The following is a 23,893-nucleotide window of genomic DNA, read 5'->3' on the forward strand; positions in this document are numbered from 1 at the left end:
CCATAGAGGATACAAAATGAATATAAGGACTTTTCACCAAGGTATATAAACATTTGAAAACAAATGGTGCCTGCTCCACAGGGCAGACAACTAGCAAATAAAAAAAAAGTCACTGACCAATGTTCCAGGGAAGGAGGAGCATCACCCTGTGTAACAGTTCTTATAAAATTGACTAAGAATATCTGTATCATAGAATTTGTACTGAACAGAAAAAAGGTCTGAAAAGAAACAGTAGGCAAGGAGATGAACAATCAAAAAAATGACATAGTAATATAAAATATTTCCATCACTATTTAAATGCCAAATTAATCAAGCAATAGTAAAAAAAAAATCCAAAACAAAACTAAAAACAAAAACCAAAGCTCTTCTGTTTCAAATAACAGCACTGTTTTTGATAATTTTCAAAGAATTTTTTTTATGAACACACTATATACTTGTTTCTTTCATACAGAGCAATGTGTCCATTTGGTCTGTAACTTCAGTGAAGCTGATAAACAACCAACCCACCCATCACGTCTCACCTTTGATACATTTTAACCCTTTTCTCCCCTTTTGTTCGCTACTCTGGCGCCTTCTCTCCTCAAGTTAAATACTTTTCTTCCTTTTCTTTATACAGTGCAGAGTGTATGGGCTTAGGATGTGGAGATTTTCCTCTACTCCAGTTCACTCTCTGGTTCTGAGTTCAGTGGTGTGCAGTAGTTTGGCTTGTCTGAAGGCACGTACCCAGGGAGACACAAGCACTTGTAGGAGCCTTCTGTGTTGATGCATTTGGCATTCTTGCAGAGGGACATCCTGTTGTTCAGCTCGTTGCACTCATTCACATCTGCAAAAAGGAGACATCAAAAGACACATGTGCTCAGGTCTGGTGTGTAGTTAATACTCATTTAGTTCCAGCATTGTTAGGACTAGAACAATCTGCACAAATGCCCTGGGAGCTTGATTTTCAGTTCCGACTGGGTGGAATTAGGCTGGGCCAAAAGCCCTAAAAGATGAATTGGGAAGAGGTGGAAGTTATAGGAAATCAATAGGGCCTTAAACTGTTAGATTACCAAGTCCAAACTCAGTCCAGCTGCACAGCAAAATTAAGTAACCACTTACATGTGTTTATCTGATGACTGAAGAGTGACTTTTAAGAAAGAATCTCCAAGTTCTCAGCATACCATCTGTACTTTACCAGCTGAATACTTTAGGAGCTGCTGGTGCTGTCAACTGAATAGCTGTGAGGACAAACTACCTGCACTCAACACCACGCAGCTTTGGCCTGACATACACTGCAGCTACATCTTTTCTTGCTATGGAGGCCAGCCTGCCATAAAGCCCTGAAGGTTACAAGGCACATGGGCAGCTCCTCCTCATAGAGCTGGGAGATTTCAGCTGGGTGTCACAAAGCAAAATGCTAAACAAGGCTAGTGCAGACCTTAGACTGAAATAATCTCACTGCTTGTACTAGGCTTCTACACCGAGGGGTGGTTGTTTTGCTTCATCTCCTCACTGACATTTGCTGTTTCCAGGTTTAGTTGTTTTAATTGAAGATATAGATGTCTTGGCTAGTAAACGTGCAGACTTACTAGTCTGAGAGTGAGAGAAATAGCTGAGTGTGTTAACTGTTGAAGCCAGTGAAAATCGGACCAAACTTCACCAGCTGGTTATATGCATATTTAGGCAATCCCTCTCAATTCACTCTTAAAAATCCACTCCTAAAATCACTCTTCTGCTCTGGATCCAGTTCCATCCTCCTAGCTTACTAAAGCCTTTGAACAACATTTGGTCTGTACATTAAAGTCTTGATATAAGTTTATCTTCATTCCAAAAATGTGTATCTGTTCAATTCTACTCCCATAACTGAACACAGCTGTAATGACCAAGATGCACTGAGAAACACCAAGATATTTTTGTAATAATTACTAGCCTTTGCAGTAAATAAAACAAAGCTTGGATCTTTAATGCAATTCAGGTGATCATCCTTAAACCCTTTGTTCAAGGCCTCCTAAGGTCAAGTGACTGAGTAAACTGACAGACTACCAGGAGATAACTACAGGTGATATGCTATCCTCACCAACACAGGTCATTTTGGCCATGTCCAGGTGATAACCATCAAAGCAGTCACAGGTGTAGCCCTCCTGGACTCTTACACATCGGCCATTTTCACATCCATTCAGAATACCACATTCCTCTGCTTGGAGCTCCTCAAAGCTGTTCAGGAATCCTGGGAGGAAAAAGAATTGCAAACAAGTAGGTTACAAAGCTACTGAATCAGTACACCCAAATATTTAGTGGGAGACTGAAATTCTCTCAGAAGTTTACTGGAATGTGACTTGACTTTGCAGAATATAGGTCAGCTTTAGCAGAGCTGCACCATCTGGAGTTTTAAAGGTAACAGAAAAGTTCTGTGATATGTTTCAAGATGGAAACTGAATAACTTGGTTAACTCTTAAGTTTTATTTTGTGTTAAAAATATGTGATTTTTTTTTTTGTAGAATAGAAACTCCATAATTTCATTGTTTATTTTTTAAAGGGTAAGTCAGTGTTTTTTAACTAACACCTTTTATTTCAATTGTTATGTTTATCAGCCTTTAAGAAAACAAGTGGTCACGCCATTTGGGAAAGTTTCTTAAAACAGGATTCTAGAAAAATAAGGTGAGTGTGTGTGTATAGAGGGGTAAGAGATGCATTATAATTTATCCAGAAGAAAACATATTAAAAAAAAATCAATCCCAGCTGCCATAAGGAAAATAAGAAGAAATCAGAGACTGCTTTCCTGTTGTGGTTTTTTGTTAACAGCCCTTTGGCTTGGGCTTCAATGACTGGTGCCAGTACAAATACCTATAATCTACCAATTCCTCCTTGTCATAATTCTAGATGGTGAGGAGTCAAAGCTCAAAGAGTTGAGCTTTTTTTTTTTCACCTCTTATACAAAGAGTTGTCTTTGTATTCAGTGGTTTGCATAATGCTTTTTGTGCTCCCTGCCTTAGGGCTTTTGTGACAGTTATGCTTTTATATATAAGGAAGAATTTATACTTACAAAATTATTTTACATTTTTACATGTTCAGAGATTGTCTCTAGGACTGAACTGTTCCTCTAAGTCCTAAGATTTTTTTCACTAGCTATCTGCTCATGGAGCAGTGATGTAACAGGACTGCAGATGGCAGCCCATCACATCAAACTGACTTCTGTGGAAAAAGCTGAGAATCTTTGAGTCATAAGTTTAACAGCACAGTGAATAAGAGGGGAAATTGGAGCTAGAGTGGAATAGAGAAGGATATATCTCCCCATCTGTCCTGTAACAGGTAGTGGCTCCTCCAACAAGCCAGGAACTTACTGAAAAACTGTTTACAGATTCATATTGCAACAGCTGTGATATGTGATACATGTATTTGCTAAGCTACCTAGGAATATGAATTTCTCCCTTCCTTATGTTTTTTTCTCTTGTCTTTTCCTATTTACTCCATCCTGTTTTGGTCCTTGAGGCTTTCTTTTCTACTGACCTGCTTTTTCCTTTCCTACTCTGCCCTTTCCATAACTTCATCCATTTAACTTCCATCCTGCCATTTCCACTCCCCCTCTCTTTGACTACAAATCCTGTTCCTATCCTGGATTTTCTAGCATGGTGGACTTCTGAGTAAGGATCAAGCTGGTCAGTAATGTGCTAAGTGGATTCTGAAGACACTGAACACATAATGTGAGGTAAGTACTTGCTGACAGTTGTCACATCTCAAGAACATATATAATACACAGGATGTATACAAGTGCACATTAAATGGGAAACATTGCAGTCTTTTTCATGAGCCTTGTAAATCACTTCTCAGTGCAATAGTATTGAGGATAGTGAGCACTGTCATGATGAAGGTAACCAAGTTTCATTACTTGCTGGAGTCCTCTGGCAGAGCTTGTAGAGAGCTCAGGAGAGACCCTTAAAGTAAAGACCTTTTCCACTTTAGAAAACAGTACCAAGAAAGCCAAAGGTGTCCTCCCAAATACACAGGTATTTTTTAAATTAAAAATTTATTAGAAATATAGCTTATACGTGGGCATATAGGCATGAGCATAAACTTATGTACACACATATATACATATTTTTCTCTCCCCCTCTCTCTCTCTCTCATGAATCCAGTATGTTGTAATTTTAACTAGCTAAAACTAATATATGTATCACTCACAGCAAGTTCTACTTCACAAAATATACTCTAGTTCAAAACAGCTTGATGGGACCTGTATTGTAATTCTGAGCTATGTATTTGCTTCTGTAGAAACTGATTGCACAATAACAAATATTGCGCTGAAGTACCTGGCCCTGCCATGGGATGGGATGTATTGTTGTATTCCTCACACAGCCTGCAGCAGGATTGTGAACCTGAAGTCTCTAATGCCCTAAACAGAATGTCCCATCTGATTCAGTGATAGGATAGGAGCACGAGCCATGAGCTCTTAAGCCTCTGTCCCTAAGAGGTTGGAACTAAACGATCTTTAAGGTTCCTTCCCACTGCAGCCATCCTATGAAGTGGTCTCAGATGTGGATTCAAAATTGTCCACAATTATACTTATTATTAAATTATATACCTTGTTTATACCTTGTGAAATGCTTCTTTCCAGATTACCAGTACATTAACATTGCTGACCCAGTCATTGTTTTGGGTTTTTCATGGTGTAATCAGTAGTTTTGAGCTGTGGGACATTTCAGTCACACATCAACACTCAGTAACACTGACTGGGGAAGAGTAGAGTGGCAGCTTGCAGGTCGTGCGTTTGTAAAGCATGAGAAATTACCAGCTCCCTCTGATACTTCCACTTTTCTTCTCTAAAACTGTGATGAAATACTCTGGACCTGTACAGGGTGCCTGACTTTGAGGAAGATGCTGAAATCTGTAAGCATTTATCTCCTGCAAATGTTAACAGTGAGCTGGGCCCAACCCAACATAAAGATCCCTGATATTCCTCAGGTACAAGAGAGATGCTGTGTACAATCCCTCACACCCTGCTTGGCAGGCCAGAGCATCCAGCCTGAAGTCCATACATTTCTGTATTCTCTGATCACACTGTGCTGTACATTTTCTCTGCTGAGCAAGAATGACTTGTATGTTCATTTCACCCATACAAGTTCTGTTGGGAAATCACGGAAAGATTTTTTTTTTCTTCTAAATTAAACGCATTCTGGAGAAATCTGTCCCATGCTCCAAAGGAAAATCAATTTGGGAGAAGGAAAATTGGCAAGCCTTTTGACCTTGATCTGTAAAACTTTTGGTAAACACAAATTTAGTATACTTGGCGCAAACTGTTTCACTAGATTAAAAATTAATTGTACACTGAGCCCAACTGGACTCTCATACAAACCTGGCTCTTGAACTGGAACACCTGACTGAAAGCTAGTGTCATAGGAATAACTAAAGCATAAATACCCAGAAGCAAAGAGAAGAATGAAACTGGCTACAAAGAAAAAAAACTGAAGTAAAAAATCTCATTTCAAGTCTTTTACATAACAGAGACTCTCACTTACGGTCTTCAACGAAGTATGGATTGCTTTCTGGAGTGTAGTGCTCCTCAAAGTCAACCAAAGCATCCTGTCCATATGGCCTGCGAGATCCTGGAACAGGAATGTTGCACAGCTGGGCGTAATCCTCTGAGGGGGGAAAGAAAATAAGATACAAAAGTAAACAAACTTGTAACACAGGCTGCATTACATTAGTCCCAGTGAGTTGTGGTTCATGTTTGCTGGAAATAAACTTTTCTTCCTAGAAACACCATAAATCTGCAGAAAAGAAAATTTCCAGAAAGCATTCTCTCTTCAAGAAGGATGTCATTAAAATGTTAATGAGCCAAATATATACTATTAAGTCATAACAGGGATAACACCAGGGATAGATTTGAGTCAATAACTGTACAAAAAGTTATAGGTCAGGTTCTTCTGCTCTGCATGGGAAGCGAGAGCCGAGGGATGCTGTGTATCCCACTGCTGATGCGCTTCTCTCCAGGGCTATCTCTGTTTATCCTCCTCGTTCTGTGGAACAAAGGCTCTCCCAGACCATCATGGCTGCTAGCAGAAGCCTCCCCTCAAGGGAAGTAAATTGGGGCAGGTACAGCCAATATTTCTGGCACTATCAGCCAAGCTGCAGAAATCAGAGTGAAAAACACTTCTAAAATAGCCCACACTTATCTACAAACTGGATCTTAAACCCACAGGATTAAAAGTGTGAGTGTTGTTCAAAGTCTCCTTGGCCGTGAACTTCAGAGAATAGGAGAAAGAGTTACATTTGATTTTGTGCCTGTCTCTAAAAGCTGAACACCACAAGTTGAGACCAAAGCAACTCTTCATTTTCGGTGTCAGAGTCCATGTTTGAAATGCTTACGCAGAGTTTGACTCTTTTATAAATCAAAGAAAAATTGTGTCAACTCTGTTTCTACTACCCTTTACTAAAAGACATACAGTACAATTTGTTTGAAAACAGAAATATTGTTAAAATACAGCAACCCAGGTGCTCCCTTACTTTTGCTACAGTCTATTTAGCTTCTGGTTCTGTGAAAATTGCCTGGTGTTCTGAGAATCAGGCAGAGAAAGGAAGGGAAAGAAAAACCACCAAAAGAGAGGGAGGAAAAAAAGCCCTAAGCAGATACAGAATCCAAGAATTGCAGATGGTTGCAGAGCCAGAAACCTCATGCTGTGTAGAACTGTCCCAGACAGCAAATAGTTGGATAAGTCCAGACTGCCTCTAGACAGTACAGAGCACAGCCCTACTTGCTGTCCAGCGCTGTAATTTTATTTTTACAGGTAGTATCTCCTCCACCTGGAACGATTTTATTTTGTACTGAAAATACCAAAGTGTTCAAATAGTCTGTTTGAATTCTGTGGTCAACAACTTGGCCCTTTGAGAGCACAAGACGGAGCAGTACAGGCAAAGCTTGTCTGTGCACACCCAGAGCTGCCATGGCTGGCAGTCCAAGTCTGCAGCATGAACTCCCCAGAGAACTGAAAAAAAAATCACTGTAAATCCCACCACATTCTGCTGCAAGAGCAAAGTGGTTTCCTTTGAGGTATGTCCTCCAGAATATATTTATATACAGTAATAATATCCAAACACTACTTTCCTCTCCCAGAGAACAAAGTACACTGCCCAAGAGCAACATCCCAGGGCACAGGAAACAAAGCCAGCATGGCAAAATAAACGACATATAGCAAAGGTTACTTACATCCCCGACTGCACAGCTTACCACTGAGATACTGTGATAATGAGCATAGTTTTAAGAGTCCTCATAGGACCAGAAACACCCCACATCTAATCCCAGATTAACATCCTTGCATGGGGACAGGTTATCATCTCAGAACGATCCCTTCATTCATATGGAATGGACACACAGGAAAGTCATGCAGAACAGTAAAAGCACTTTCTCACAGATGCCCACAAATGTTCTTGGCAAAAGAAATCTGTGTTCTACCACAAAGTACTAATTCATCTGGCTGGTGTGGAAGAAACCACCACATAAAAACAGTCAGTGAAAGGCAAAGGGACAAGACAAGCAGCTCTTAGGGATCACTGCCTCTTCCACATGAATGTGATCTGATGGGAAGGGCTGAGCAAAACCTGTACACCAGCTTCCCAGATTACTCAGGGCTAATTTTGCCATTAGTGATACTGGTAGTATAAACAATGTTTTAGTTCTGAAGAAAGCAGTTGGAACTTTTGAAAACCCATAGAGCTGGAGCTCTCATGTACATGAGTGTTGTGCAGTTTGATTGTGACAGAGTATTTTTTATTGCATGTCTGCCAATGCAACGTTGTTCAACATCTAAGGAAGAATTAAGAAAAGTTGACAACAGAAACTTGTTTCCTGTCCTACTGGTCCCTCAAAAACCAAGTTCTGAATGTCTGTATTTTTAGGTCTTATACCTGTAATACTCTCTTAATACTGTATATTCTGTTTAGCTGTCCAAGTAGTATAGACTAAATCCCTTGTCTTTTATAATGTGTTGATTCAGCCACCAGGTGCTCAGGCAATAAACCCAAGGGGAGCAACAGCAACTCACCTAAGAAACTAACAGTAGAAATTCAAGACCAATAACAATGGTAAGTTATCTATTCCACCTTTCTCAGCTTGTCTTTTTTTTTTTTTTTTTTTTTCCCCCAGGGGAAAAAAGGGTATGCAGAGAGGACAGGACAAAGACTGAAAGGTATATGGGGGGCCACATTCTGGAAAGGTCATGAGAACTGGTGTTTTGAAATAAGGTAGACTTGAGACTTGGATCCCTGACAGAAATGAACCCATCAGAGTCCCCCTGTGGAGGACAGGACAAGTTACAGCAATGACACTTTCTGTTGTTTTAAACTTTTCCCCTTGTTATGCTATGTTCCTACAGTTCAAATTAAAAAGAATGCATTTTGGGTCACTGTGATGTGTGCTGGTCACAGTTTTCCAGGGGAGGGAACTACATGAACAGAGTGCTGTAAGATTTGTGGGTGAAAGCATGACTGGTGCACAGAAGCTTGCAGGCAACTATTCAAATGGGAGAACAGCATGACATTGCCCAAGGGAAATGACAACAAATGACTGAGATCAAGAGGGTGGTAAGGGGACAGAGACCAAGACAGAACATGTAACTACCCCTGAATGACAGAAGCATTTTAGCTGTCACAGAAATTAATGCTCACTTTGAAACAAATCTTTCAAGTAAATTTTAAAGGAAATACTCTATAATTTAGAATGAATGAAGAAACCTTTTTATATAGGGGTTTATTTTTTCTGTTCACTCATCTCTTTTCTGTGATTAGGGACAATATAACTACAGTTCAAGAGAAAAAAAACCCTTTGTTTTTAATATAGCTTAGTCTACATTGGTCCATGTGTTTCAAAGTATTTCTCATAACTTGCAAATGAAGCATAGAGACAGCTTGTTGTATAACTTAGGGTGGCTATTATCAAAGGAAGCTGATGTATGCTTCCAAAAATGTGAAGGACATTTTTAAAGTCAGAAATATTGCCTATTAAACAAGTGTTAGGGGATTACATCTAGACACACATGTGTACTGGCACAGATGTCAGCTGTAATTGGTGATGAAAGTTTGGCTGACAGAGATGACACAATATAAATAGTATGGACTGACTGGCTTTCAGGTGCTTGTTAGCAAAAATGCAGCTGTGCAAATGTGCACCTAATTTGCATACAGAGTTGTAACTGAGCACATTCTTGTGAGCCTTACTTGTACCCAGAGGCCTAAAATTCCTAATCTCAGAAACATTATTCCATATTTCATGTATTTAAAGCAAAATATTATATAAAAAGCTTTTCCTGACACAACCATGAAACAACTACACTGCAGCCAGTCCAGCTCCTGCCCATAAAGAAAGATTTTTTTCTGTTCCAACTCCTCAGAATTGTCACCATCACACACACAAAAGAAGCCAAGACTAAGAAACCAAACCAGACCCTTCCAATTATTTAACAATGCCATAGTTTCAGCAAAGGTTCTGGACATCAATCTAAACTGGTTAATTTTATGCTGTCTCGGGAGACTGCATCATATGAGAACCAAAGCTAAAGGTTTTTCTGCTCTATATTTAGATTGTGCTATTTGACAATTTTGAAAACTTCACTGATGTTGCTAATGGCTAGATGCTAAGGTTTGCTGTGAATAGCATTGATATCTATTCTACAGCACAAAAAAAGGTAAGGGTGTCAGTCTTAAAGGTTATTTTTTATTAGTTAAGAAGGATGTTCATATCTTTTCATGAATACACTCTAAATGAAATCCCTGAAAAAGATTCACAGGGGATGTTTTGCTAAACTGAAATAATTACCAAATTGGTTGTTTCAAAACCTCTTGGTAGTGACCTTTTGTTCCTAAACTAAGGCTGCTCAAGTTTCCTAAAATGATCTTCCCATTCCTTTTGCTCCAAGTAGATAGTTAAAAGTTGTAGTAAAAGTCAGGTTGTTTCTGACACAACTTTGAACATGGCTTTCTGACTCCTTGCTGATTTCCATGTACACTTGGAATCTGAGGCTACATGAGAAAGAACCTTTAGCCAAAACTACTCTGCATGTCTCTCCTAACCTTCAGAAAAAGCACTGAAACTCTTCATCAACAGAAATTAAATCAGCCAAAAATCTTCACAACTGAACACAAGAATTTGAATATTCAAGGCCCAATCACTGCAATATTTTAAGCCCAGAGGACAGAATCCATTTGACCAGAGTCCTTACCACCAAGGAAGGAGCCACAATGCCATCCTAAATGGAGAGATGAGCAATGATCTACAGAAATTAATCCAGTGCCTTCCTGCTGATCTTTACCATCCCAAAACAGGAGAAATGAAAACTCATCCTTTACACACATTGGCTTTCCCTGTACTTCCAGATCTTCATGAGTGACATTAGCCAGAACTTAAAGGGAACGCTATGTTCTCATAATATGGAAGCTCAGCCCAGAACTTACTCATAATGTTTACAAAGGATACACAGAGTTCCTTTGCAACAAAAATGCAATCCAAACAATCTGTTCTGCCAGAAATGGGCAGTATTCAACTCCATGTAGGCATCTCTGAGGGTCTGCATCTGAATTAGTTGTTCATTGTCCATTTTAATCCATGGAAAGAGAGAAACACTTCAAGGATAGCATCTCATTGTAAAGCATGTGTCTAGAACAAGTCAGGGGAATATATTGCTCAGGGGGCTGATTTATCTTTCCTGATGGAAGGAAAAACTGGCAGCACTGATGTGGGTTTCTGTATAAAAACCAAAATTTGAAATTGTCCAAGAGAAATCCTACATTAAACAACCCAGGTGATCCACATTACCCACTACTCTCAGTGTTCTCCCAGCATGGGCTTTGCAAATGGTAAGGTGGAGATAAAGGGAAACTTCAATTACAATATGAACTGCAGCTCTTTATGTGACTTCTAATCCCACAGAACATCTGAAACATTACTGACTGGAGATCTATCATTGTCTTTTCTGCAGATCTTCTAAACGTAAAGTGGTTCCATAAAACCCACAAAGTAATAGAATTCAAAACTTAAGAGTAGAAAAAATATTTCTAAGGATACACAAATAAGCAGGCTGATAAACTGAATGCTGGTGCCTTTTCCAGTTGCCTCAGAATGTGTTCATGACATTATCTTAGTAGTCACACCAACAAAAAAGTCTAAGTTACAGATACAGTAATGTAACCCCACTCTGAATAGTTATTAAAACATCTGCTAAAGCTGCTGAGTCATGGACCTACCTCACCCTGGTTTTCTGTATGAAAGCTTCTCCAGGCAGCCAGCTACAGAAAAGAAAGCACCATCCTTAACTGACTGACATCTCTTTGGTTCAGGGGCACCTAATACCACCTTACCAGCACCTTCAGGTGTTATTGAAGCAAACGTGGTACTGCACCGCAATAGCCTCAAAACTGTGATTTTGCAAATACAAAAATAGGCTGTCTCTGTAAAATAAATGCTGACCCCACCCAGCACACCACATCACTCAACATTTTCTAGTTGTTAGTTCTATCTCCTCTCTTCAAATTTCCTGTAACCATACACCTTGCCTAAAATCCATCCCAGTCCCCTAAGAGTCGCACAGGAGTTCCTGGAGTCTCAGAACATTTATAGTTCAGGTCCTACAAGTTCAAGTTAACTTGAGGTGTATATGGCTTTATTTTAGATTTCAGATTTTTTCAGTCTGGGCCAGTTGCTCTATTTTCTGGCATGGAGGCTTTGACCCAGCTGCTAAACCTGTTGGTGTCTGTCCTGCTAGCAGTTACTAGACCATGGACACTGGATGGAGAGAGCTGGGCTGGTAGGCACTAACAGTAAATTGACCAAGGAGGCAGAATTTCCAAAGGCCAGGAATCCAACATAAATTTTTTTTTCGGTGGGTGCAATGGAGAAAGGATGTTTTGCTGTTGTTTTCTAAACCAAAAAAGTATCCAATTTTCTAATTTTCCTCAACTGGTCAATTTCTACAGATTGCAAATGACAAACCTCAAATAACACAGAAGTTTTTTAAGAATAACTATTAAACAGTTATTACTGTTCTTTGGGCAAATACAGAGCAATGACACTGTGAGCTCAGAGAGAATACATTTCAGTAGTCAATATTTTGGTATTGATGAAATCTGTGAAAGTCTTTATCCAGAATATGACATAGTAAGGTAATTTAAATAATTAATCACAAGATAATTGAAAACAATGTCTTTACATCCCTTGTTTGCATGAGTCAGATGTACTCAACCACAGCACTACAGCTCATGTTTGCAGTAGTTTGATCAGGACTTTGAACCAATATTTTGAGTTTGTTCTTCAATGTTGTCATCAAAATACTTATCAGTGTTACTGTTTTTAGGATGCTGCTGTTGATATTCATTGCAATATCAAAAAAAGCTCCTTATTTTTGTCTCAGTCTCTGAATGTTTGGAGTAATTTCAGTGGAGTTTGTTTACTTAAGCACTGATTAGAAGTTTTTAGAAACAGTAGCAACCATGTAAGTTCTATTTTCAGGCTGATATAAGATTGTATTTCTTTTTGCTTTAAATGGATAAATTCTTACAAGAGTGCTTTATCTTCTCACTGCTAGATCCTACTGAAACAGCATCTTTAAATCATGTCATGAAAAATGGAAGCACTTTAAAGACAAGTTGGGTTACAAAAGTTAGAGGTTATTTTTTAATAAAGCATTAATATCTTTAGAAGGGACTTGCAAAAGTATCACTTATGGTGGTAGGCCTGTATTTCCTTCTTTCTAAGGGTGGTGACTAGATCTTCAAATACACTGGGTCTATAAACAAGGTGAAAGGAAACCATAGATCTGTACTATGATCCAACTCCTTTCATGGTGAAGTCTTGTGGTGATAATGCTTTTCACATCGGCAGGTCTTCTTTAACATGTGTTAAAAATCTTCAGAATGCCCCTAACTGGGGAAAGAAGTAAACACCTTCAGCAGTAAACCCAGCCAAGATAATACCTAAGTATTTAAAAATGGAGGAATTCCAGGTTCCCCAGCCAGGACTTGAACCTGTGACCTGATGGCCTGGAGGTGTGAAAGCACTCTCCTGAGCCAATGATATCACTGTAAGTTCTACAGGCTGAAGACATGTCAAATGAATCATTTATTCACTTCAGTCAGCTTTAAATTTTTCTTGGTAAACGTTCCTGAACACAGAGAAAGGCTTCCAGGTTTCTGTGTGGGTGAGTGCACATGTGTGTGAGGACAAATGAGCACATACCATCTCCACTAAAGAAATGAGAGCTTGAAGGTTTGTTCTGAAATAATAAGCATTAAATATGCTTTTCTTTTTAGCTATGTTCCAATCTATAAGGATAATTTAAAGTATTTGGGATCAAAGTATGCCTCAGTTTCAGTTAAAGCAGATACTTCTAAATGCAAATGAAATCACATAAAAATTATCTTGTGTCTGGAGGGAGAAAGATTTTATTATATAACATAATGCTCTTCAACTTTGACTAAGGATCATCCAACTGATGTTTAGAATGTTATCCATTGGGAACCTCCATGTAATTTTTAAAATGAATTTCTCATTTCTCTTCATAGAGCTATTGGGGATTTGCACTCCACTGTTGGCACAGGACCCAGAATCCCGTGTTCCTAATGATCAAAGTACATCTAGTATTTTCAGACTGAAATAGTTCCAATTTCTTTTCCTGCACTTTTGTTTAAATTAAAAGCTTCTGGGAATCCTCCATGATTGTGCTTTAGAGGAGAGTCTTAGAATTTGCAGCCTTTGTTCTGCAGCTATGTTTGAAATTTTTCATCTTCCCTTGTGAGGCAGGTTCTCTGGCTGACCATGTTGGTGGTCCTTCTCTCCTTCTTTTCAGATTTATCCTGCTTTAAATGCAACTAGCTAGAAATCTCCAGAAGTAAATCTTGTACCTAATTTAACTCGCTCCAACAGCTTTTCTTTGCTCCTTCAGGATTGCGTGCTTGTATGACACAGATGGGTCACTCTCACCATGGGATGAACTTTGTAAGAAGAAAAACTCCTTTAATCTGCTCAATCTTTCCACTTGAGGAGTTTCAGGCCATAGCAATGATTCTTGCTATTAGCTGTTGCCCTGTATTGGTCTTTCAAATACAGGGCAACATTACATTTCTTTCCACTGCATTTGTTATTCTAGCAGGTATAGTAATTTGATGTACTCATGTATGATTTGTTCTGACAAAGAAATTTCAGACATTTCCAAATCTTATAAATCAAGCTGCTGTCATGCCCTGTTTTTCTTCTTTGGTCTCTTCCTGGGCTAAGCATCAGCCAGCAGTTACTCCAGCCAACATCATCAAAATCAGATGCTTTTTTTCAGCTGCTGCATTTCCAAAGCAAACTCAAACAAGTAAAGATATCTAAGAACAGGTTCAGGGACCTCGCAAGTAAATTGTAAAAGCACACAACCCAAGCAGACAGAAACAACCACATTAATTCTTCACTGAACTTCTCTATGTAGTTTTTTAATTCCTGGGTTTTTCCTACGAGTAAAACATGTATTGCTTTAGCCACAACATTACCATTAGAGTAACAAAGGCCCAAGTGAAAATCCAGGATTGTTCACAATAAAATGCTTTACCAGTGCAGGTTGGTATTCCTACATGGAAAGATATGTCACTGAAAGACACATTTATAGTAAGAAAGCTGCATCCAAACTAGACCATGGAAACAGTTTATACGGGGGGGGAAAGACGTTTGTATCATACAACCAGGCCTGATGTATCTCAGGCAAAGCATAACATATACCTATGCTGCTTCCACTGGCCCCCTCTCCAGAACCCAGAAATAAATCTGTGTGTTGTCAAAGACATTTCTCTCTGTATCCATTCAGCTTTTGTAGTCACCACAAGTAACACCTTCTACCTGAAATATCATGGAAGAGAATCTCATTTCCAAACATGTAAACAAAATACAGTCTTTAAAAAATACAACAGCCAGCTTTCTTTTTAACACTGAACTATTGTATTTGCCAGGATGCCCTGACGAAGGCAGGAATGATGCATCTGACTCCCTGCTCCCAAAGGCTAATTTATTTCTTTATTATACTATATTTTATTAAAGAATACTATGCTATACTAAACTAAAGAATACATAAAGGTTACTTACTGAATGCTAAAAAGATAATAATGAAAACTTGTGACTCGTGGAAAAATCTTTCCAGAATTTCGACACAGCTTGGCCCCGATTGGACAATGAGTCAAAACAACTCACACCAGAATCCAATGAAACAATGTCACCTGTGGGTAAACAATCTCCAAACACATTCCAGATGAGCTAAGCACAGGAGAAGCAAATGAGATAAGAATTGTTTCCCTTTTCTCTGAGGCCTCTCAGCTTCCCAGGAGAAAAATCCTGGGCGAAGAAATTTTTTCAGAGAATGTGAATGGCACATTAAACTCTATTCCCAGGAAATTCTTCAGTCCTTATTGGTATCCCATTCCTCTTAACTAGAGGGGCTGGGGGTGTTTTGCTCTTTCTTGCGTTACTGGCGCAGGCACGAACGCAAGGGATGACGGCGAAGGAGAGTTTTGGGTTTGGCTCCGAGCAGCGCCGTGTGCACGTCCTTACCTGACTCCTTCATGGGACACAGCGCGCACTGCATGCCCCAGGCCTCCCCGTACAGGCAGCAGCACTCCGTGTACGTCGTCTGCTTTCCAACCAGCGGCCGACTACAGACAAAATCGTCACTCAGGTGCTGCCAGCAAAGGTCCTGGTAGACCTCAGCTTCTTCAGTTTGTTCTGATGGAGAAGACAGGATTAGGTCATCATCACAGCAATATTATTTAAACAAGACACTGGAACAATGATAAATTTTGTAAATTTAGATTAGAAACATAGCTTTACAGACTTTGCTTAATACAAATTTTAGCTTAGAAGTCATGATCTTTTTTAAGTGCCTGAAGTGGCTCATCCCTTGAATGTTCAGCTTTGGAAAAATCTTAAAAGGTTCTAAGTTGTCACATTAGGCCAATTTAAAAGCACATTGTGTTGGATAACCAAAAACCAGATCTTTCTAAATCATAGTCATTGCTGAACACTTAACAGGGATTCAGCTCTGCTCCCATGGAAGTTAACAGAGCTGGACAAAAAACAGCATTGGGACAGAGGTGAATGTTTGGGGAACCCAATCCACACAATAGATCTTTAAAAGTTGTTATTTTGCTTTTCTTATATTGCAACCAATGCATCTGAAAGAACTTTTACAACTAGGGCAGAGCTGAACAAAGATCTTACATGGTCTCCCTGGGAGACTGGACAAATACTTGGAAGAGAGAGTCCCATTAACTAAACAGACAAACTACATCAGTCTCAGGAAATCCCCTGAGCTGAAAATAGCTGGAGGCTGAGAGAGTGCTGGGGAGGGTGAAGAGAAGTATTGTTTATCTGCCCTCCTGGTCTCCAATCATCCACTTACAGCTATTGTTAAAGACAGAACACTGCTGTGAACTACTGTTGCATTCTTATGAACATTAACAAAAATCTGTATTTTTGTCAAGGCTGGAATATTTCAGAGGCACAATAGTTTTGACACAGATCTCAGAAGAAACCATGCCCGCTCCCAGCAAGTTCTGATCACTGCTGATCAGGAAAGGAACTGTAAACTTAATCTTTCACTTGGAATGTAAAAATCTCAGCACAATCGTTTTGTGAAGACATCTGCAAGGTTTTGATTTTGTGCCAACACAGAGTGAAAAATAAGTGTTGCCACAAACCAAGGTTCTGTTTTGTCTGTGCACATCCATTTACTGCATTTTTACATTATGCATGGGTGAGTACAGAACCAAAAACTCACTCACGAGCAAAACTGAGTTCTGAAAACATGAAGGTGATCACAGCTTAGATACCTATTCTACTAAGAGCTTGCCAGAATATGCAGTGAAAAGCAGCAGTGGCTCTCTGCAACTGACTCCAAATTCTGCTGGCAGCAAAAGAACCAGCCTGCTCCCACTCACTCTGTGTGAGGGGACATTGCCAGTAGCAATACAAGGCTTGAGTGCTCTGTGCTGGCTGAGATGATCACTGCTGTGTCAGCTGAATGTCTCATGGCAGAAGACCCTCTGGGCTCTTGCATTCTCTTCACATCCTAGATGAACCCAAAGCACAATCCTGCTCTTGGTTTGTTTAACTGAAGATTGAACAAAAGAAATGCTGTGGTTCTTTCACAGTTCCACACAACAGGGTGACCGCATTGCTCCTCAAAATATCAGCCTTACAATTTGGTGTGACTAAAGTAGGCATTCAGTCTGTATTTCCATTTCCTTTTACAGACGCATCTCAGGCAAATTCACTGCAAGCTGCAGGAACCAGAGGTCTGGATTTATGGCTATACAGTGCCAGCACTAAATCAAACCCATTGTAACACTTCTTTCGAAGACATGAGTGGCATAGACAAAGCTGTGCAGACTGCATAATGCTCTGGATTTCTGAGACGTTTCCAAGAATCTCATATATATCTAACATTTTTTTCTGAAATAAGTGTCTACTGAAATTAAAAGCACATACAAAAATGTTACTTTAACAGTGACGTTGTAGCCCACAGCTTGAAACTGTGAGCTCAATGTACCTTCAAAGTAAATCAGTTGAAAGCACACATACAATTTTAGCTATTTCCTCCTATATCCTGTCATTCCTGTTTTTATTTTACTTTGGTAGGACTGAATCTCGAGACTTAGCCTGCAGCCAAACCCCAGCCTTACTGAGACAGCAAGCAGGCTGTGCCTCATTACCTACAAGGCTGGACAAGGCAGACGCAGAGCTGGTGAACTGGCTGAAGACTTCTCAGCCCGAGCCTAATCTCACAATACTTCCAGCAATGTCCTGTCTGTATGGGCAAAGTGGAGCACTGTGGAGTCCTACATCTCGGTGCCTTCTGGATCAACAGATGACGGTCCAAGCATTGCCTTCCAAAATCCTCGAGAAGAGCAGGCTCATCCAAGGATGACCTAAGCTTAGACCTCGGGTCTGTAGCCATGTCAGCACCACCTCGTAGAGGTGTACTCACTTCAGTAATATGTATAATGGATCATACCACTTGAATCTGCTGGTCTGATGCATCGCTTTTCTGTTGCGTCCAAAACCATTGGGTGTGTACAGAAACAGTTGTAAGATCCTTCTGTGTTAATGCACTGGCCATCAATACAGCTGTTTGGGTCCTGACATTCATCCGTGTCTTTAAAATGGAAGGAAATGTATCAAGGAAAGCCAGCACAAAGTATTTGCATTGTGTTAATCTATGTTTCTATTTTCCTATATTAGAGGAGCAGACTTCCCTGCATGTCCTTCTGTAAATTACCACAAATACCCATTGCTGGCAAAAAAAAATCCTGCCTGTGCCCATGGAGAAGGACAGACCTCTGATGGATGCTGACCTCTGATCCTTAAGTCTTAGGGAGCTAGTACAGAGAAGTACTAGGGAGGCTAAAGAGGCTTGTTGGAGGGGTTGCAGTGCCAGGAATACTCTGCACCCAGTAAAGCTGCCACTGTTTCCCACATTCGTCTCCCTTTAGGACAATACCCGCAGGCATTAGAGGTGGGCATACTCTTAGAGATTTCTCGTGAGCATGTCAGAAGAAGGGATCACCTTATCTAGCCATGGTATTATTTTTCTTAGTTTGTCTTGGAAAGCAAAAGCTGAAATTTAGCTCAAAGGGAAGAGCAGGCCACTTCAGATAAATTACATTTAGTCAGCTAAAATCCCACCCTTTGTAAAGAATAATCATAGCATCCCACGGTAAAAGGCTCTCTTATAGCAGTTGCAAAAATTGCTTCCTTTCATTATGCTATTCTGCACATTATACATGGTCTCTGTTTACAAAGCAAAAGCCAGGGTCATGGTCATAAGTAATTTTCAGTTTTCACCAGAACCAAAAGAGTACAAGGTTGTGCAGGCTAAAATGGGCTTATCAATGACCTCAATGTAATTGTAATTTGTAATATGTAATTTCACATTGCATATTAACTCCTTGGGGAAAATAGCTGTCCTTGAAACAAAAAAAAAAAGTTTGTGTTAATTTGACTAAATATAGTAAACCCAGAACACTTACGAAATGAAAGGTGAGCTTCAACATACAGGCTTTCACTGCTCACCCCATATACAAAGAACAGAAGGCTAAACTGCACCTTGTCAGAGTGAAGCAGCAGTGCACATGTAAGGAGGGAGCCCCCTCTGATCACTTTGTGCTGCCTGCATTAAGGCTGGCACCAGCTCTTGACTATGCACTCAAAGGAGCACAATCGGCTGTTCTGGAGATGCAAACTCCTGGGAGTAATTTGCCGAAAAAGGAGGGAAATAAAGCAAACCCTGCTCTACATGCCACAGCCATGTCATCCAGAATTGCTGCTCAGCCAAGCAGAAGGAAGGGAAATGACCCAATGCATCTTACAAAACTGCTTCAGGAGTCCGGAGGCCCAGTGTTTCTCCCCTTACTGGAAATGCGACAGTTGTGATGGGAATCCTGCTGCAGGAGTCTGCTTGTTTTGCCCATCTGCATACCATTATAGTGACAAGACCACTTTAAATAAACTTACCAAAGCACTGGAGCTTAACAGGGTCATAGTATGTGCCTTGTTTGCAGTAGCACTCATAACCTGGCTGCGTATTCAAACAGAAGCCGTTTTTACAGATTTCTTGGCCAAAGAGTTGGCATTCATCAGCATCTGGGGAGAAAACATCAAAGGCTGTGTTACCATTGTTATTATGATGCCACGCAGACAAGCAAGATGGAATAAATCCTATACACTTCTCTGTTCAAGCAAACCTCAGTTTAAACAGAAAATCCCAGGAGCACAGATATCCACAGGAAAAAAAAACCCTCAGACAACTGGTGTGGAAGAGGCTATGTAGCCAGAATGGAAAAGGAAAAATTGGTGGAGCCTTACTTCCCCTTGTCAGAATTAAGTCCTGTGGCACAGAGAGACTGGAATAATCTGCAGTTTCCCTTTTATTCCTTTGGTATCACATTGCTCCTAACTACAAGCAAAACAGATGAACAATATACCCTGTATTTTCCCATATAATTTGCTTTACTGAAGGTATTCCCACCATGGATCTAATTTAAGCACACCATGTGGTTACCAAACTAACTAAGCAGTTATGCTTAAGGATGGACTCTGTGACTGCTCTTCTCTTTGCATAGAGTTTGGTGACTCTGCTGAGCATGGTAGGAAATCTTCCTATCTGCACTGCTCATGGCTTTGTGGCTCAAAGCACATCAGTGCAGCCTTCCCCCTCACAGGACCAATTGTGTCTGCGGCTGAACACTGGGTGGCAATCACTACAGAACTAGTGACAGCTGACAAAGAGACTCGACCACGCTTTCAAATGAGGCTAAACGTGTTCAGGGAGGTTTAATGGAAAATATATGCCAGCTCATACATTGCTTTTCACAGTTGTACACATTTTTTCCCAGTCTTATATTTATGTATTTGTTACTGTTGGAATTCCATTCACTTCCTTTTTTCCAGCCTACTTTTCATTTGCTAGACCTACTTAGAGCAATCTGTTAAAGCTAGGTTTGTAGTGAAAATTGCAATAAAAGGCACAACTTAAAGTAGGTCATTCTTCTCTCAATACCAATTGTTTTAATCCACTGTTTTCTATATATTTACTCCCCATTTATATTCTGGCACCACAGATTTTATCCCAAAGCTATCATTTCCAGCTGTACAGTAGTTTTAAAGGGAAATCATTCAAATGTTTCCTTTTCTCCAGAAGAACTGAAAGATCTAGAAAACTATTTATTTTTACATCCACTCTTCCAGCCACTAAGTGGCTACAAACATTAAATATTTTGACTGTTTAGCAGCAAGAATAACGCAAAGATTAATAAGAAATGTCATGTGCACATCTGTTTTTTTCCTGTGGAACACGGATTTCTGTCTGGAGAAAAATGGGAAAGCCTGGAAGCAAAACCAAGGAAGGCTACCCGGCTATTCACTTCTGACAGATAATTCCAATAAGAAAACACGAATTGCTCCTACAAGCAGAAGCTTGTGGACAAAAGCAACAGTAACATTTAAGTTAGTGTAACAGAGAAAGATCACATTATGAAAAGAGCACATTAGTAAGTTATTTATCTGTTTAGTGTTTGTCCTTTGTGCTATTCTTAAGGTTTTAGAACATAAATTTACTGTAAATGGAAAAAGTCTTATTATGACCGGGATTTGTGGAAGATATTTCCAGATGAACTAAATATTTCAGTATTTATTTAGTATACATTTCAGTATTTACAGCAGCTAGAGATATTACCAATCCTGAGGTAGCACAAAAACAACACAGATTTTATCTGAGACTAATTTGGATATGCTGCACACACAGCAAGTTCCAAACCCCCATTGTGAATATACAGAAATCTTAGATCTTTAAAGATAAACAACCCCCTTAAACAACCCCTCAACAAAAATACCCTCAGAGACTTTAAGATGAGCTCTCTGACATTCTTAAAAATTATTAATATTGATGGCTACTTCTCAAAACGGAAAAGAAATTTTGCTGATCTCACTTTTCCTTCTTGGGGATGCCAGCTCCCTCCCACCCACATTCACCAACTTATATCACTCTGATTTCCTTACTACCACTGGACTACCACCAATAATTATTCTGTGAAGGTCTGTAATGAAAATATTGTTGCTGAACTTCTCTTCAGTTTTAATATTCATTTGTCCTTGCAGGCCAAATGTTCAACAGAACTCTCTCCTCTCCTCCAATTCCCCATACATATATTTATAAATTTAGGCTGGCATTGTATTCCATATGTAAACAAGTATCTGTGGTTTGTGGTCACAGCACCTATCCTCACAGCATATAGCACTTAGTAGAAATTAAACCAGAATATTACAGAGACCGAGTAATTAACATTCTTAACAACCTGTAGAATGATTTTCAGCAATGTTTTGTACTACAAACTGTTTTTATCACCTAATAAAATCCGAATTAGTATGCTTATATTGCTGGCCCACATTTCTAGTCAATCAACTAATAGAACTTCTGAACTAATTCAACTTAATACAAGTCAGTACTGACCTTTGTAATTCTGAGCAAGAAGCCCGTAAGATGATTCTCCAGAGGGAATGAAACCTTTTCCTTCAGGACACAAATCAGTAAATTCAGCTGGGAGAGGAAGAAAAAAAAATTATGTTGTTAAGAAGGTTTTCACATATGTAGTGTTACATGTATTTCAGGGTACTTTGAGATATTAGCCTTGTTTGCATCTATCAGGCAATCATACACCCCTCTAATTTAATGGGAGATGTTAAATGCCACAGCCTGACTTGCCCCTGCTCTCAGTTTGCAGAGAAAAAAACAAACCTCACTAGGGTGCCTACAGCATCACACAGCTCCAGGCAAACTCATTTCTCTTGCTTTTTGGCAGGAGAATGTGGTACTTACTAGGTTTCATTGTGCACTGCAGTTATAACAATACCAGTAGCCAAATTACATTAATTAAAGCTAGCATGGGCCTCTCTGAGCTATGCTGCAAGCTGTAATCTAGGCATACTCCAACTGAGATACAAACCCCTGTCTACATTCTTCAGTCCTCATACAGGAAAAACACTAATTGACTGCAACAGGAGAACATGGTGTGCATTACAGAGAGAAATTATTTCAAGTGTCTTGGAGACTGTACAGAATCAAACAAACCTATCCAAGCAGAGAGGCCCCTTTTTCATTTTGCATTTCATTTCAATTTGAGCAATTCTAAGGTATAGTTAAAACAGGAATTAAACATGATGATGCATTTCTGAGAAAAGTAATCTTTAGCATTTAATGTCAAGGTTTATGCATGTTCTCTCTTACATGTTTTTTTTTTCCAGCTGGAATCTGAATTTCAGCTATCTCTGTTTATGTTTCAAGTACTCTTTTCAAAATTTGTAACAAATACCGCATGGCCCTGTTTGTCTAATTTAATATTTAGAGGTTAAACAGTGGTCTGCAGAGAACGTTATTAACTGATGTTCTGTAAACTGCAAAATGTAAAGCTAATGCCATAATATATAATGGTAAGCTGTAGTGCTGTAGAAACTGCACTACAAAGAATATCTGCAGTCTCAAAAATATTATAATGGTTACCCCTGCTTTCCAGCTTGTGGAAAAAATCTGAAGTGTTACCATAGCATCTGGAAAAAGCTCTTGTGAGAATCTGTATTTGCCTAAAATCACTGTTCAGTAACATGCTCTTTTAATCCCTAGGGCAGCAGCAGAGAAGCCAATGGATTTACAACAGGTACGAATTATTCTTATCACCCTATCCTCTGCAGAGGGTTCCTATGGATAAGTCATGACTAAATATTACAAAATAAGGGATTTAATGGGCAAGCCTTCTCTAAAGGCAAAGCAAACTCTGCTAACATGAACACAATGCTTCAAAAGCTTGCAAAGGGACAGAAGGCCTCCTCTCACCAGTTCCAACGACAGGGCATGGGAAGATTTCACAGTTATCACCCCAGCCAGCACCCAAGGTACAGCAGCATTCCTGTTTGGTTACATTGGATGTCAGCACGTTGTCACAGAAATTAGCATCATTCAGATTGTAGTAGCATTCCTTCTTTCCATCTTCCTGTTGATCAGCCTCTACTGGCATTTCTAAGGTGGAAAAGAAAACATAAACCACACAAGATGAAACCTAAAATTAGTCACTTTTCCAGGAGGTCAAAAGAGTAGAGAAGAAAATGGTTAGGTACAAATTTTGGTTTAACTTTTTGACATTAGAAAGAACGATGGAAGTCGATGACTCTCCTTTGGCTTTTTCAGACCTGTTCTCCAACTTGACCATAAAAGGATTCCTCCAATTTGCACTTCCACTCATTTTCAAGTAATGCATGAAGTACCTGCTCTCATGTTCTGCTACTAATGGACATGGCCAGCTTTTGACATGATGCTCTTCACATATGAATCCAAAAGCTCTTCCCAGAGATAAGCAAATA

The 23,893-nt window shown here is 39.5% G+C and overlaps 1 protein-coding gene across 7 annotated transcripts in view; it reads right to left on the reverse strand.

Annotated features, from left to right (window-relative positions):
* Nucleotides 1–23,893, reverse strand: part of LTBP1 (latent transforming growth factor beta binding protein 1) — a 188,574-nt gene continuing 164,681 nt past the window's right edge. For 6 of the 7 annotated variants that reach the window (XM_030236100.2, XM_030236097.2, XM_030236098.2 and 3 more), the window contains 8 exons: nucleotides 23,370–23,552; nucleotides 21,993–22,079; nucleotides 19,499–19,627; nucleotides 18,000–18,140; nucleotides 15,539–15,709; nucleotides 5,493–5,615; nucleotides 2,057–2,206; nucleotides 1–823 (listed from right to left, as the gene is read on the reverse strand). In XM_030236100.2, the coding sequence (XP_030091960.1) occupies nucleotides 654–823; nucleotides 2,057–2,206; nucleotides 5,493–5,615; nucleotides 15,539–15,709; nucleotides 18,000–18,140; nucleotides 19,499–19,627; nucleotides 21,993–22,079; nucleotides 23,370–23,552 (1,154 nt within the window). In that variant the 3' untranslated portion in view covers nucleotides 1–653. The remainder of the gene's footprint in view (nucleotides 824–2,056; nucleotides 2,207–5,492; nucleotides 5,616–15,538; nucleotides 15,710–17,999; nucleotides 18,141–19,498; nucleotides 19,628–21,992; nucleotides 22,080–23,369; nucleotides 23,553–23,893) is intronic. The other variant, XM_030236099.2, reaches the window with a different exon arrangement.

The sequence above is a fragment of the Serinus canaria genome, chromosome 3 (assembly GCF_022539315.1).
Source record: "Serinus canaria isolate serCan28SL12 chromosome 3, serCan2020, whole genome shotgun sequence".
NCBI lineage: Eukaryota > Metazoa > Chordata > Aves > Passeriformes > Fringillidae > Serinus > Serinus canaria.